General features: G+C 35.0%; 3 protein-coding genes across 3 annotated transcripts; 2 read left to right on the forward strand and 1 right to left on the reverse strand.

Moving 5' to 3' along the window:
* Nucleotides 1-440: 440 nt before the first annotated feature.
* Nucleotides 441-1,709, forward strand: LOC141612935 (FBD-associated F-box protein At4g10400-like). The gene has a single exon (XM_074431683.1). The coding sequence runs from the start codon at nucleotides 441-443 to the stop codon at nucleotides 1,707-1,709; it is 1,269 nt and encodes a 422-aa protein (XP_074287784.1).
* A 6,164-nt stretch (nucleotides 1,710-7,873) lies between these two features.
* LOC141612936 (uncharacterized) lies at nucleotides 7,874-9,040 on the forward strand. Its single transcript, XM_074431684.1, has one exon. It carries the CDS (start codon nucleotides 7,874-7,876, stop codon nucleotides 9,038-9,040), a length of 1,167 nt encoding a protein of 388 aa, XP_074287785.1.
* Nucleotides 9,041-9,728: 688 nt separating this feature from the next.
* Nucleotides 9,729-12,770, reverse strand: LOC141612937 (putative disease resistance protein RGA1). Its single transcript, XM_074431686.1, has one exon. The coding sequence runs from the start codon at nucleotides 12,768-12,770 to the stop codon at nucleotides 9,729-9,731; it is 3,042 nt and encodes a 1,013-aa protein (XP_074287787.1).
* Nucleotides 12,771-13,521: the final 751 nt, after the last annotated feature.

Below are 13,521 nucleotides of genomic sequence, written 5' to 3' on the forward strand. Positions count from 1 at the left end.
TTGAATCCTAAACTCTTCAATCTTGTTACCTTAAACTGTAAAATCAACCGTAAAATCATTCGTAGGTTATTCCAGAAAACCAATCATGCAATAAGGAGGATGGATGCACTGTCAGTGACATACTACAAAAACGCATATGGCCGATCGATGATGAACATGGAGCTTCGTTGGTAAAGGGAGGATGGCCATGATACTTTTTTTTTTTAATTTTTTAATTTATTCTAAAATACAATATTAGACTATAAAACTATTATAGTCAAATAAAATATTAAAATAATTGGGATATGACCTGAAACCCAAATCGACCCGACCCGACCGAAACCTTCACCGAACATAACCTATTATAAATTCTAATACTACGCACTCAAATCTCCTAACCCTAAATACCCTGCCGTTCCTCATCGATCCCCAAATAAAAGCTCAGACATTCAACAAATCCAATGTTGAGCGAAGCCGTTTCGGTCGCTAAGGGACACCATCGTAGGTGGAGCTCGCTTCCGAACGACATCTTCGCCGACATAATCTCCCGTGTCGGCTTTACTCATAAAGCCGTCATTACTGTATCCAATACTAGTTTTATCATTAAACATACAGCCGATGCAACCGACCGATGGTTCATTCCACCCTATGATCTATACGAGTTTTGGACCACCCTCGATAACCTCTTTACCGTGTTCATTCCACCCTTTATCGACACTTTCATTCTCGATCTTCACCCTGCTCACTATGACGAGCCTCGTTGCTGGCCTATCATGAATAGATGGGCTCGTCAACTACGTGATTGCAACATCCAACACTTCACGACTAAAGGTTTGCGTCGCCATCGCTCCGATGATCAGGTGTATCCACCAAATTTTTTACGAATGCATTCGTTGGTATCACTCAAGTTGAATTTGTGTGATAACAGGATTGAATCGAGTGTTCCTCCCATTATTCTACTACCAAACCTCAAGAAACTAAAGCTAGATTGGATTAATTATGGATTTTTGAAACGGTTATTAAGTAATTGCCCATCACTCGAAGACTTGTCGGTGTCCGTGTCCGTTGATAGGATTGAGGAGCGTTTGGTATCACTTACAAGCAAGAAATTAAAGCGATTACTTATAGCGCTAGAAGGGTTTTTGATCAATGATTTTATCATTGATGCTCCAATGTTGGAGAAATTGGATTATTATTCGTTTTCCATATTCTCAATGCGGATGTTAGATTCAATTTCGGACGTAAAGTCTCTTAAAGTCGAAGTCAGTGCAAGTTCGAGGAGGATCGAACTTGGTTCGAAGACGACAATGATATTCCCTAATTTAAGTCATCTAAACTTAGTAATATATTCGCCTGAAGTATTCAAAGCAATAGGTTTAATGCTACATTGTCCTAAGTTAGAGGTTTTTGAGCTACGTCTTGATAAGATTTACTACTACAGGATTAGAAAGATGGTTTGGAATAAAGAAGCCGTATTCGTACCCGTTGAGCATGTGAAGCACATAAAGTTATATCCGAGTACGGGGTTGGATTGTATTGGCAAAGAATTGTTGGATTTAGTGAGATTCTTGCTAAGAAGTGCCAAGGTTTTGAAGAAGCTCACTATAAATGCATACGACCCTCATAGCTTTTACTTGGCCAAACCTTACTTTTACCAAGCTTTATTCGAGTGTGCTAAGGCTACATCCCGATGTCAAATCGAACTCTTGGGAGTAGATAAACAGCCTTAGGAAGACTTTTTAGGGTTAAAGGTGCGGAACTTTGAACGGAACAACAAGGGGCTGATCGGCAAAGAATAGACATCACAAATAAGGTTAATTGAGTAGATTTTGTTTTTCCATTAATCGAGTTATGGTGTTTGATCTTTTATTTCGAGTTAAATAAAATTACTATGCTATCTTTTTATTCAATTTTACTTTTATTTCGGTTTCGTATAATTATTGTCTTGTAATCACATTTGTTTACCCAAATACATTTGTGCTAGTTGACTATTGTCTTCCCTAACTTTACTCGTCTTCAATTAACTATGTGTACGACTGAAATATTTAAAGCGATAGGTCGTTTAACGCTATATCGTCCGAAATTAGAAGTTTTTTTTTTGTTTCAACTACTTGATGGCCTTAACAAGATGGTTTGGAATCAAGAAACGTCATTTGTACCCGTTGCGTATGTGAAGCGCATCGAGTTGTACCCGTCCGACATTGTTGCTAAAAAGTGCCAAGGTTTACACCGTTACTTAAACTGTTGTGTGTGTTTTCCTATTATCGTTGTAGGCCGTGACTCTCCTAGCTATATACATCGGGTTTGCAAGACCAGTAAATTTAAAGTACGAAGAAGCTTACAATTATCCCTATAATATATAATCTATTGCTCTTTCATTCATCCAATCAAATCGTAATTATTTTATGAGACGGTTAGTATAGGACGGTCCATTTATAAAACAATCACTATTTTATTGATAGTAATAATGATTGACTTTGTTTTTTTTTTCTAAAAAAGGTCTGTCTCGATCACATTGTCTCACGGTATGAGACCGTCTTATTCTGAAATTTGTGCCAATCAAAAATATAGTAAGTTGTTAGGATTACATAGGCCCATATTAAACAGGTCGAAGGACGTTTTGGTCTTTGATATTTAATTTATGATAATGATAATAGATATCTCTTTTCTTATTTTGTAAACAAACGGAAATTTCTACAAATTATCATGAGTTTGAAGGAGAAATCTTAGATAAAATATTGCAAGAATCAATATCAATCAATATATATATATATATATAAAAGAGGCTTTTTTCAGGCATTTTTAGAGACTCCAACTTTTCTAAAACACGATTTTTATTTTTAATAATTAACTTAGTTGAAGATAATTATTTTTGAGCTAATAAAATAATAAGAGATAGTAAATTACAAAAAGATTGAGTTTTATAATAACCTTATTTGTGCATGTTCCAGCTACTCTTAATTAGTAGCTAGAATTTTATTTTAAAAAGATAAAATATATAGTATTATATATTGATTAGAGTCTCCAACTTTCGTAAAATACATAAGAAATATACATTATTATATTTTATATTTTATGATATTATAAATTAATTTTGTTATTATAGCAGTAGTAAACTTCTAACGTTGTCTATATCTTTTGCTAATAGCATTTGAGTTGGATTTGGGTACTTAAGTCTATATAAAAGAAAACTCATATCATATGTCGTAGTATCATACTTCTTCCCAAACTTATTGTTTTTGATCTCGACATGCAGCGTTAGAAACACTAGAAAAGCTATCATCTTTGCAGGAACTTGAACTTACAATCTGTCCATTTTACGGATTAGATACCAAACCTATCATTTTGTCTTGCCCTTCCCTGATCACTACTTTTAAATTTAACAAGCTTGCATCCGACAGCGATGCACTAGCAATTGCAGGAAGCATGCCTAAACTGCGCCACTTCAACTTATTGGAAATAATATGACAAATGTCGGTCTTACTACTGCAATCCTTGATAGCTGTCCTTTTCTTCAATCCCTTGACTTGCGTGTGTGTTGCCACTTGAATCTTACAGGCGATTTAGGGAAGAGATTGTCGGGACAGGTTCAAGACGTTAAGCGTCCATATGACTCCAGAGACGACTATAAATTTGTTACCGTACTTGATCATAGCGGGTATAGTTGTCCTGGAGATTATAGTGGCATTTATCAAATTATGTTGGTGTACATGATTTTGTATTCATAGTTATTGCTTAAGTTGTGGTTCTCATTTGTAAATTGTACTCCCTCTGTCCCGGTCATTTGTTGTCCTTTTCCATATTGGTGTGTCTCAGTCAATTGTTGTCCTTTCTATTTTAAGAATGAACTTGATGAGTAATTTGATCATTCTCATTCAATTTGTTCCACTTATCATTTAGTTATTGGCTCTCTCCTCTTTCCTCGGTCTTTGTGCCAAAACCAAAGGACAACAATTGACCAGGACGGAGGGAGTAATTCTTTTATAGTTCTTTTATTACTTTTAAAACATCTATTTTTTTAAATAATTATTAGATCTCAATTCGTTGTTTTAGTTTTTTACCAAATGTAAATATTTGTTCCATAATACTGAATGCTTTTTTTTTTTCGTTTTCTTATGCAGATTCTATTTGTCGAAGGAATGTAGATGGAGAAGGTGTAGATCGTATCAAGGACTTCGGCAAAAAATAAAGTTTGTAACCATGGTATATTGACGTAATTTTAGTTTTACGAGTAATTTCGATCGAGTAACTTCATGCTAATGTATAGAAGCACACAACCTGATTTCGATGAGACTCGATTAGAGAAGAAGGTACCTTTAGAGTAGTTATTTGTAATGCTTTGTTATTTAAAATTTTTATTTCAGTTATAAAGTTTTTAGAATACTTACTTTTTGAGGATTCATTATTTTTTGTTAATACTTTTACAATTTTAATCGAATGGTCGCAATTTTGAATAGCTACGACTTTTAGTCATAACTCATGAAATGAAAGTTAAATTAAGAAGAAATTTATGGCAACAAAATAGGTACTTACAAAATTCTCAGGACAATCTTGACATTACTTGTGTAACACAAACATTACTCAAAACACTACACCTTTTATCTTACACAAGGCAGGTCTTAAGATTAGCATTTGGAGATCAAATTTGAGACCAAGGCAGTACATGCATGTAGGTAACGAGACATTCTTAAACTATATACAAGGGGATTTGAGAAGTTTGAGACCAAGCCTTTTCAGACTTAATATAATAATGATAATATAGTAAAGAAATAATAATAATAATGATAATAATATAGTAAAGAAGGAGAACATGAGACTTGCAAATAAGGTCCAATAAATAAACAAATAGGAAAACGTGAGTACGATAATAGCCTAATAGTATCTAACTACTTCCTTTATTGCATTGCACTATAAAATTGAGTTCACAAGTAAAAATTACTCCATATAAAGGAAGGGGTACCAAAAAAAAAGATATCATAAATATAATACACATTAATACTCCGTAATTTGTTGAATCCCGTTGTAACTAAATTTATCATGGAAGAATTTTTGATTTGACTAAAGTAGTAGTTTCAAAATATGTATTGTATTGTGAGATAACTCCTACAATAATACTCCCTCCATTCAAAACTTTTATCACTCCACTTCTCCAATATATGTGAGAGTATTATATGAGGTGAGGAAACTAATAATTTGAAGATATTCACGCACCAAAGAGATAAGAATGTTAGCACTTCTTAAACTCTATTTTAATTAGAAGTCTATCATACATGTCATCCTTATATATACGGGGTATAATTATAAAAGCCATAATTAAGATGTTGTGTTAATATCGTTTCCTCCATAACACGCTTAAGCTGATGAGGCAAACAAATCAGGTTACTTGAATGGCTAAATAAGTTGCTTACAGAATTAAACAAGATATCCAATACAAGGAGGACTTAGTTTAGTACAGCTTATATTCTCATTCACACCCATATTTCAATCAGGAACAGTTATACTAAACATATAGTTAAGGAATAATGCAGTATCTCTACATGTAAATTTATAGATTTTTAAGTCGTACGTTAACTTTTTTGTGTATATTTTTTACATCACATTCTTTCTTCTTCTTCTGCAGCTTATTCATTTTTATGAGCCATAAATGTTTGAATTTTCCATTTTCATAATTCCCAAAGAGTTAAATACTACTATTCCTCCTATAACATAAAGGAATTTTCTGGACGACTCATGATTGTTGTACATTCTTTGTCATTTTGGAGTACATTTCTTAGTCATTATTTTTATTTGTGAAGTTTAGCTTTATGAAGTTTCTTATAAATGCGTGTAACTAATAATTTTTTGTTATTTTCGTTTGTAGGAGGCATCAAACATGATCTTTCTCAATATTTTAAACATTACACTTTCACCAATTTCTTATCAAAAAAATTTACACTTTGCCAGCCACATCATATTCAGAAAGAAGATATGTACGGGAAAGGAGGGGAAAGTAGACTAATTGCAAGCTTAGTACACTGAAGCAAAGAATTATATAATTCATCAGAAAGAATATATAACCTCATCGGGGAGCAACCTTTCTGCTTCTTCAGGAGAGACCTCCCGGGTCATCTGTTCACAGGGGCGGATCCAGGAATGAGATTTATCTTGGGCTAAATTTCTAGACTATAAATTTATTTTGGCTAAAAAAAATTCAAACCGTGGCTATTGGCATCCATGTATGAGTTTTCGAGTTCAAGGATACTCGAAAAATGAGTTTTTTTGTATTTTGTTCACTGTTTAGGCTAAATAAAATAAAATTTATACTTTTTACACAAAATTCAATTTACTGGAATCCCGAAAATAAAATTTTATGGATCACAAATAACCGTGACAATATTTTCTATCGAGAGAGGTAGTTACTTTTTTAATTAATTTTGCATGACCGGTATTAAAGATTAGCAAAAAAGAAGGTATCTGGAAAGAAAGTCGGTCATATTCAGTTTTTTAGCAATCAAATATTTTATAATAATAGCAATGTAATATACTCGATAGTTCATTAATTTAAATACAGTATATCTTAAAATATTGTCTCATAAAATGGAGTTTTGTATGAAAGAAAGTCGGTATATTCAGTTTTTTAGCAATCAAATATTTTATAATAATAGCAATATAACATACTCGATAGTTCGTTAATTTAAATACAATATATCTTAAAATATTGTCTCATAAAATGGAGTTTTGTATGACAAATAAATAATATTGGAAATTGTGAAGAATGGATATTAAAAAGGGAAATGATAATTAATACAAGTATTAAATGTTTTGATTCATGTGTAATTTATTCTCTAACTTGTTAATTAATACCAAATTTAGAAGTGTATTAAATGCTTAAAAATAACCCAGTGGGTTGTATTTATCATTTCCCATTAAAAAAGTATTCATTATGTCTTGGAATTTGGATTTGCGTAAAATCAAATCAATGTACAGCTATTAAAAATAAATTGCAAATAAATTGGACAAACTTGTGGTAGTGGGGATTGAACCCCCGTCTCCTTAGTCAAGGAACAACTCAACTACCATCTGCACGACTGCACCACACTTTGATCATGTTCTCTCAATGCACTGAATTTTATTTGACATTTCATCTCGGGCTACAGCCCGAGTAGCCCAAGGCTAGATCCGCCCCTGTCTGTTCAAGAACATCACCCAACACCTTGAGTGTTGCAAAAATCTTTTTTCTTTTCTTAGTTTTCCTCTCGAGTCTGAAGTAACAAAAGACCAAGTAACATTATTGAGAGAGTTTTGTCTACCTTGAGAGTTTTGAGGAGTTTACATTGTATAATGAGGTGATGACAATCGTTGAGCTAAGTATTCAATGAAAGTTTCATTTACTATATGTAGTGTTTTACGTACGGATAACTAACTTAATTTACAAATTACTAAATTATATTCCACTAAAAAATTTATCTATAAATTTGAAAAGTGAAAACTTAAAGGATAAAACTTTAAAATAATTTGTAATTATCCTCTTATTCTAACAAATTGTAATTCCTATTCCTAGAATCCTTACATAAAAGTACTTAATCTTATATAAAATTAATAAGATAAATTTTTGAAAAGAAAGATACGGAGTACCTTATTTGAGTAATTGAAATACAACTTTTACGTATAATTCAAAATGATATTAAAAGGTCGAAACAATTAGAGAAAGGACAAATTTGAAACCCGTGCAACGCACGGGCACAAAATCTAGTAAAAGAATATAATAATGTGCCCTAAGGGTACATATTAGAAAATCCGATATATATATGATACATAGTATATTACCTTGATTCAAATTCATTCTTAATAACCTAACCTTGCCGTAACTCCATCCTCTCCAAGATCAACAAAGGAAAAAAAAAATACCTAAGCAATGCTACAACATAATAGATGGAACTCCCTTCCGGACGACATTATCGCCAAGATTATCGCCGACCTCAAGTTTCCTCGAGGCGCCACCGTCACAATTACCACCACTGATTTCAACATCAAATTACTCATACCTGTTGAATACAATATTTCCAAGTTTTGGAACATTCTTGATAACCTTTTCACATTATTCACCACACCTTCTATGAACACCTTTAGTATTGAGCTTGCCCGTTCCCTCTATTTAGAACCTTGTGTAAAGCCTATCTTAGATTCATGGGCTCGTCGACTACGTGATTGTAACATCCAACACATGGCAATGCTTGGTTATTCTAAAATTGTTGACCGAGTTTGTCCGCGTAGCGTTTTTCAAATTAATTCGTTGGTATCACTTCACTTGTCATCATTATTCTTTGTCAAAGACTATGATTGGTTTGTTTCACATCCCATTATTCTTCCAAACCTTGAGAAACTTAGCCTTGGTTCGGTTGATTACGGATTTTTGGGACGGATATTAAGTAGTTGCCCATCACTCGTATACTTGTGCTTTTCCCTTTATGTTAAGCCAATTTCGGTGTCAATATCAAGTAAGAGTTTGAAGCGATTGCGTACAACTCTGGATATGTCATCGGTCCTTGAAGACATCGACGTTGTTATTGATGCTCCAATATTGGAGAATTTCTCCTTTATTGCTAATTCTTTGTTTGTATCAATGCGGACGTTCGATTCAATTTTCAATCTATTCAATAGCCCTACCAAGATTATCTTCCCTAATTTGACAAACCTTTCATTATTTGAAATTAACTCCTTTGAGTTATTAATGGCAACATTAAAACAACAAATGTTGCATTGTCCCAATTTAAAGGTTCTTGTGTTACATTTTTCAACCGAGTACGATATTGTTTGGGATACAAAGGCTATATTTGTGCTAGTTGAACATGTGAAGCACTTGAAATTGATTATGGGTACCGTTCGAATCGACCAACAAACGTTGAATTTTGTGACATGGTTGTTAACAAGTGCTCCGGTTTTGAAGAAGCTTGTCATCAGTGGACGTGGCACTCGTCCTAGCGATGATTCTTTGACCAAATTTCGCAAAACCTTACTCGAGTGTGCCGAGAACACTTCACGTTGCCAAATCAAGTTCTTAGGAGGATATAAGCTAGAATGAGTAGTTCAAGGATAAGTTTTTATAATAAAGTATGTCTATTGGCTACACAATTATTATTGTAACTTTTTTTTTAGCGCGTGTCTTAAGGGTACACAAGGGTGCGCGCCATGTTCCGGCTCAAAGTTCCGGACCGTGACACTTAGCATGCCCATAATTAGCTTCTTGTCACGGGTTTTCGTTACCGATTAATCAATGTACCAAGTACCTGTGAAATGAAATGCCACTGAGAGTTGCCTGAACAACACAAAGCAGCACAATTCAGAATGCAATGCTCCTCAGTGCCTCTGAAATGTGGATGATAACCATAACACTAAACACGTCTACCAATAGTTAAAACAAATTAAATAGAGTCCAATTTATAAACCCAAACACTCAAATTAAAATTGGAGGGTACAATATACAAAAAATTGGAGTGTTGTATATGATAATTGATAACACTATCCTCTACCAGAATTTAAATTCTGAGAAGTGTCGGGTGAGGGGCAAAAAATTGGAGGGTACAATATATAAAAAAAAAAGGTGGTTCATATAAGATGGAGTGTGTATTCTTATTTTTTCGTATCATTTGTCTACCAAAGTAAAATACCAACTAATGTCACTTAACTTAAGATATCATATAATAATAATTGGATACACGTAATAATGTACGGAGTATAAGATAAGAGTGCACACTATTCTCTAATCTCTATCATATCTCAAAAGATGAGATGTGTTGGATGAGGGGCCAGTCCTCCCCATTCGGTTTTTGGCATCTTTCTTTGAGACTCTCGGAACACCCTTCAATGTAAAGCTCCTGGAGAGAGGTGAGTTTGGGCATCCATTTTGGCATGGATTTCAGTTTGGGCCAATACCATATGTAAAGATATTGGAGGGAAGTGCAGTACTGTAACCCCTCTGGCAATTCCTCCATCTCTTTTAATCCACTCAAAGACAAGAGTTGAAGACTACCAGCAAGGTTATGCCATGACATCCCACCCAACTCCACTTTTGGACATTCTTGTATACGCAAATCCTCCAAGGCAGGAAGATGCTCCAACCATCCTCCCACCCTCTTAAGTTTTGGGCACCTATCAAGGGACATGGATTTCAGGGAAGACAATAAACTAGTAGGACATGATACCCACTCTATATGTGCTTCTCCACTGCTTCCACCGTCATAAGGTTTGACAACTTGTGACCCTGACTCTGATCTCCACCACCCTTTTAACTGAGGCAAACCATACATACGGAGCTTATCGAGGCTGGGAAAAAAAGATGATCCTTCACTAGAGACAACTGTTTCTAAGTTCGCATCCACCAGATACTCCAAATTTCGCAATTCTGAAATATATAGTGTTTTAAGGTGGGGCAGCTTTGCAATCTCCCAAGGCAGATTGAGCAGCTCATCACAATCTTGGATCTTCAAAGTGACAAGATTGAGCAGCTTACCTAGCCATCTCGGAATTGTCTCACCGTGATACCCCCTCAACTTAAATGTTTTGACACCATGATGCGGTTGCAGCTCTTCCAGCAATGCATATTCAGATGCCTTGCTTCCATACACCTCTCCACGTCTAAAGTTAATAACAATTGTCTCTAGGTATTCCTTACCCTTCAAATAGGCTCCTCCACCGTGTTTTTCCTTCACAAATTTTGCATTTTTAAGTACTGCTATTTCAATCTTCAATCTCCCTTTTAATTTGTTCAAGTGTTGCAGGTCTTCCAACCCATTAAAACATTGCTTTGAAGATGAACTTCCTCGCAAACCCACCACAAATAAGCATAGAGTCTGCAAACAAGTCAACATACCTATGCCTGCCGGCATACAACTCAGCTCATTACACTTACGTATATCTAAGGTGCTTAGATCGATTAGCTTGCTCATATCATCTGGCAGTTGTCTTAAACTTTTGCAAGAAAATAAATTTAGAGTTTGTAGATTAACTAGCTTTGTTATTGATTTGGGAAGAACTTTTAGATCCCTATTGTATGAGAGGTCTAAACTCCTCAAATGCAAGAGTTGACCTATTGCTTCCGGTAACTTTTCAACCCATGAATGACTCAAATCTAATGACCTTAAGCCTGTCCAATTTGGTATTGATTTACTTTCTAGTAATTGTTCCACTTTAATATTCCCAACGGATTCATTAATTTGAAGGTACGTACGAATATGAGTATTATTGGAGATATATTGCGCATAAGAGTGAATTACGAAAGACATATGGCGAACTCTTTTGCTCACATTAGAAGTATCGAAATTGAACCTACAAATCTCTTCACCGGCTACTTTTTCAGCAATGTCATGCAAGAGATCATGTACCTTAAATGACACAATCTCCTCAAATTTATCCTCAACTATATCTTGGAAAAAACATCTTTGAAGCAGTATAAGAAAGTATTCCTCACCCAAATTCTCCGAGTCAATGTAACCTTGTGCCATCCAAAGCTGAATCAACATTTGCTTATTAATCTGCCAATCTTTGGGAAAGATAGCACAATACGCAAAACAAGCCTTCAAGGAAGGGTTAAGTTGATTGTAACTTAACTTCAATATTGGGGTCATGGTATCATTATTTTCACTAAGATAGTCTAACCCTTTGTCGTGAAATGATAACCACTTTGATATGGATTGACCACGCAGAAGACTTCCTACGATTCTAATAGCAAGTGGAACATTGGTGCACTTTTTAACAATTTTTTTGCCAAGTTTAACTAATTCATCATCGTCTCTTACTTGTGCTTGAAATGCCATCCTTTCAAACAAATGCCATGACTCTATTTCTGACAGGCCTTGCAACTCGTGCACTTGATCACCTCCAACCATTTGGGCAGTTGTTTTTGAGCGCGTGGTTACAATTATCCAACTACCCCTTTCCCCTACCTTCAAAAACCCTTCCAACTTTTGCCATTCATCATAACTCTCAGTCCACACATCATCTAACACGAGTAAATACTTTTTCCCTCCTAATTGCTCCTTAACTTCATGATGTATGTCCTCCAAAGACGTTTTATCACTAACAGATAATCCTTTCACTACCTTCCCTAGATGTTGTTTCAAATCCAACTGTTGTTGATCCTGATCAGCAATGCAAGTCCACCTCTTTAGTTGGAATGCCTCACTGATTCTAGGGTCGTTGTACACAAGTTTAGTAAGAGCGGTTTTTCCTAAACCCCCCATCCCCATAATGGCAAGCAAAGAAACATTTGGGTGATCAACATTATCGGAACCCAATAAGACACCTATAATCTTCTCCACATCTCCCTCCCTCCCGATGATTACATCAGACAAACAAGAAGAAGTCTCCTCCTTTGTTAATTTCTTAGGCTTAAAGTCAACCTTAAAACTAAACATATTACTCTTAGTGGCAATGGTGTCCAACTTGTCGTTAACCGTTTTGACTTTACTAGAGAGTTTGTGAGTAAGAAGCTTAAACCGAGAAAAAAAGGATTTCACCTTGTTGCTTTTGAGTTGCTGCTTATTCTTGACAAGAGTAAGGAACTCATCGAAAACATCGTCTGCATCGTAAACAGCATCTTTGAGCTCTTGGATGTAATTCTGCTCCTGGAAGTTCAGAGAGTCCTGCTTGGCATCAGCGTCCATAAGAACAGCTCTGACGGTTTCAACCGTGTTTTGGAGGTCATCAAGCTCGGATTTGCAGTTAGAAACGGAGCAAACTGCTTGCAGCTGACCCAAAGCTTGGATAGCAGCAAGGATAGTTTGAACTAATGACAAGGTTGTTGAAAGATCCATGATTGTGGGTCTTGAAAGATCTCTCTAAGAGTTTTTCGTATTTTTTGTATTTGTAAATGCAAGATGAAAGTGAAAAGAGGTAGTGCAGAAACTGTTGAGTAGAAAGTTGAATTAAATAGCAACTAGGAGCGCGAATAATGGAGATCTCGGACTAGTAAACACGTCTTTACAGCACATCATGCCGATTGTAACTTGAGTTGACTTTGTATATTTATATAACAAACAATGACTTTGTCTTTCATATACTCCCTCCATTCAACTCCACGCTACCACTTTCTTTTTTCACGTTTGTCAACGCATCTTTTACGCGCTAAATATCATTAGCTACGTATTTGCAAAAAATATAAAAGTTAGATATTTTTAATGTACTCGTAACGACGAATAAAACAAGATCCCACATGAATATATTTTCACTTTATGTATTGGGAGAAAATTGAAATTGAATGCTTAATTATGAATAGTGTACAAAATAGATAATGGTAGTGTGGAGTTGAATAGAGGGAGTACCAATTAAACGTTTTATCTTTCGTTTTCTAATAGATTAGTACACATCCAAAATGTTTCTAAATGATCTTAAAATAAAAATTTACATTTTTTTAAAACAAAGCGTCTTGCTTGTGACAGGCTAATCCCGTCACAAGCTTGTGATCTCTCACAAAAAGGGAGAAGGGACAAGGTCGAGGTGGGGCATCCCTATGTGGCTATGTGCTTTCCCACTATCATGGGTATTTTGTCCTAGAAAATGGTATCC

Source organism: Silene latifolia, chromosome 11, assembly GCF_048544455.1.
Source record: "Silene latifolia isolate original U9 population chromosome 11, ASM4854445v1, whole genome shotgun sequence".
Classification (NCBI taxonomy): Eukaryota; Viridiplantae; Streptophyta; class Magnoliopsida; order Caryophyllales; family Caryophyllaceae; genus Silene; species Silene latifolia.

Coding starts and splice junctions, on each gene's coding strand:
- LOC141612937 (XM_074431686.1), bottom strand. CDS start 12,770: ATGGATCTTTCAACAACCTTGTCATTAGTTCAAACTATCCTTGCTGCT.
- LOC141612936 (XM_074431684.1), top strand. CDS start 7,874: ATGCTACAACATAATAGATGGAACTCCCTTCCGGACGACATTATCGCC.
- LOC141612935 (XM_074431683.1), top strand. CDS start 441: ATGTTGAGCGAAGCCGTTTCGGTCGCTAAGGGACACCATCGTAGGTGG.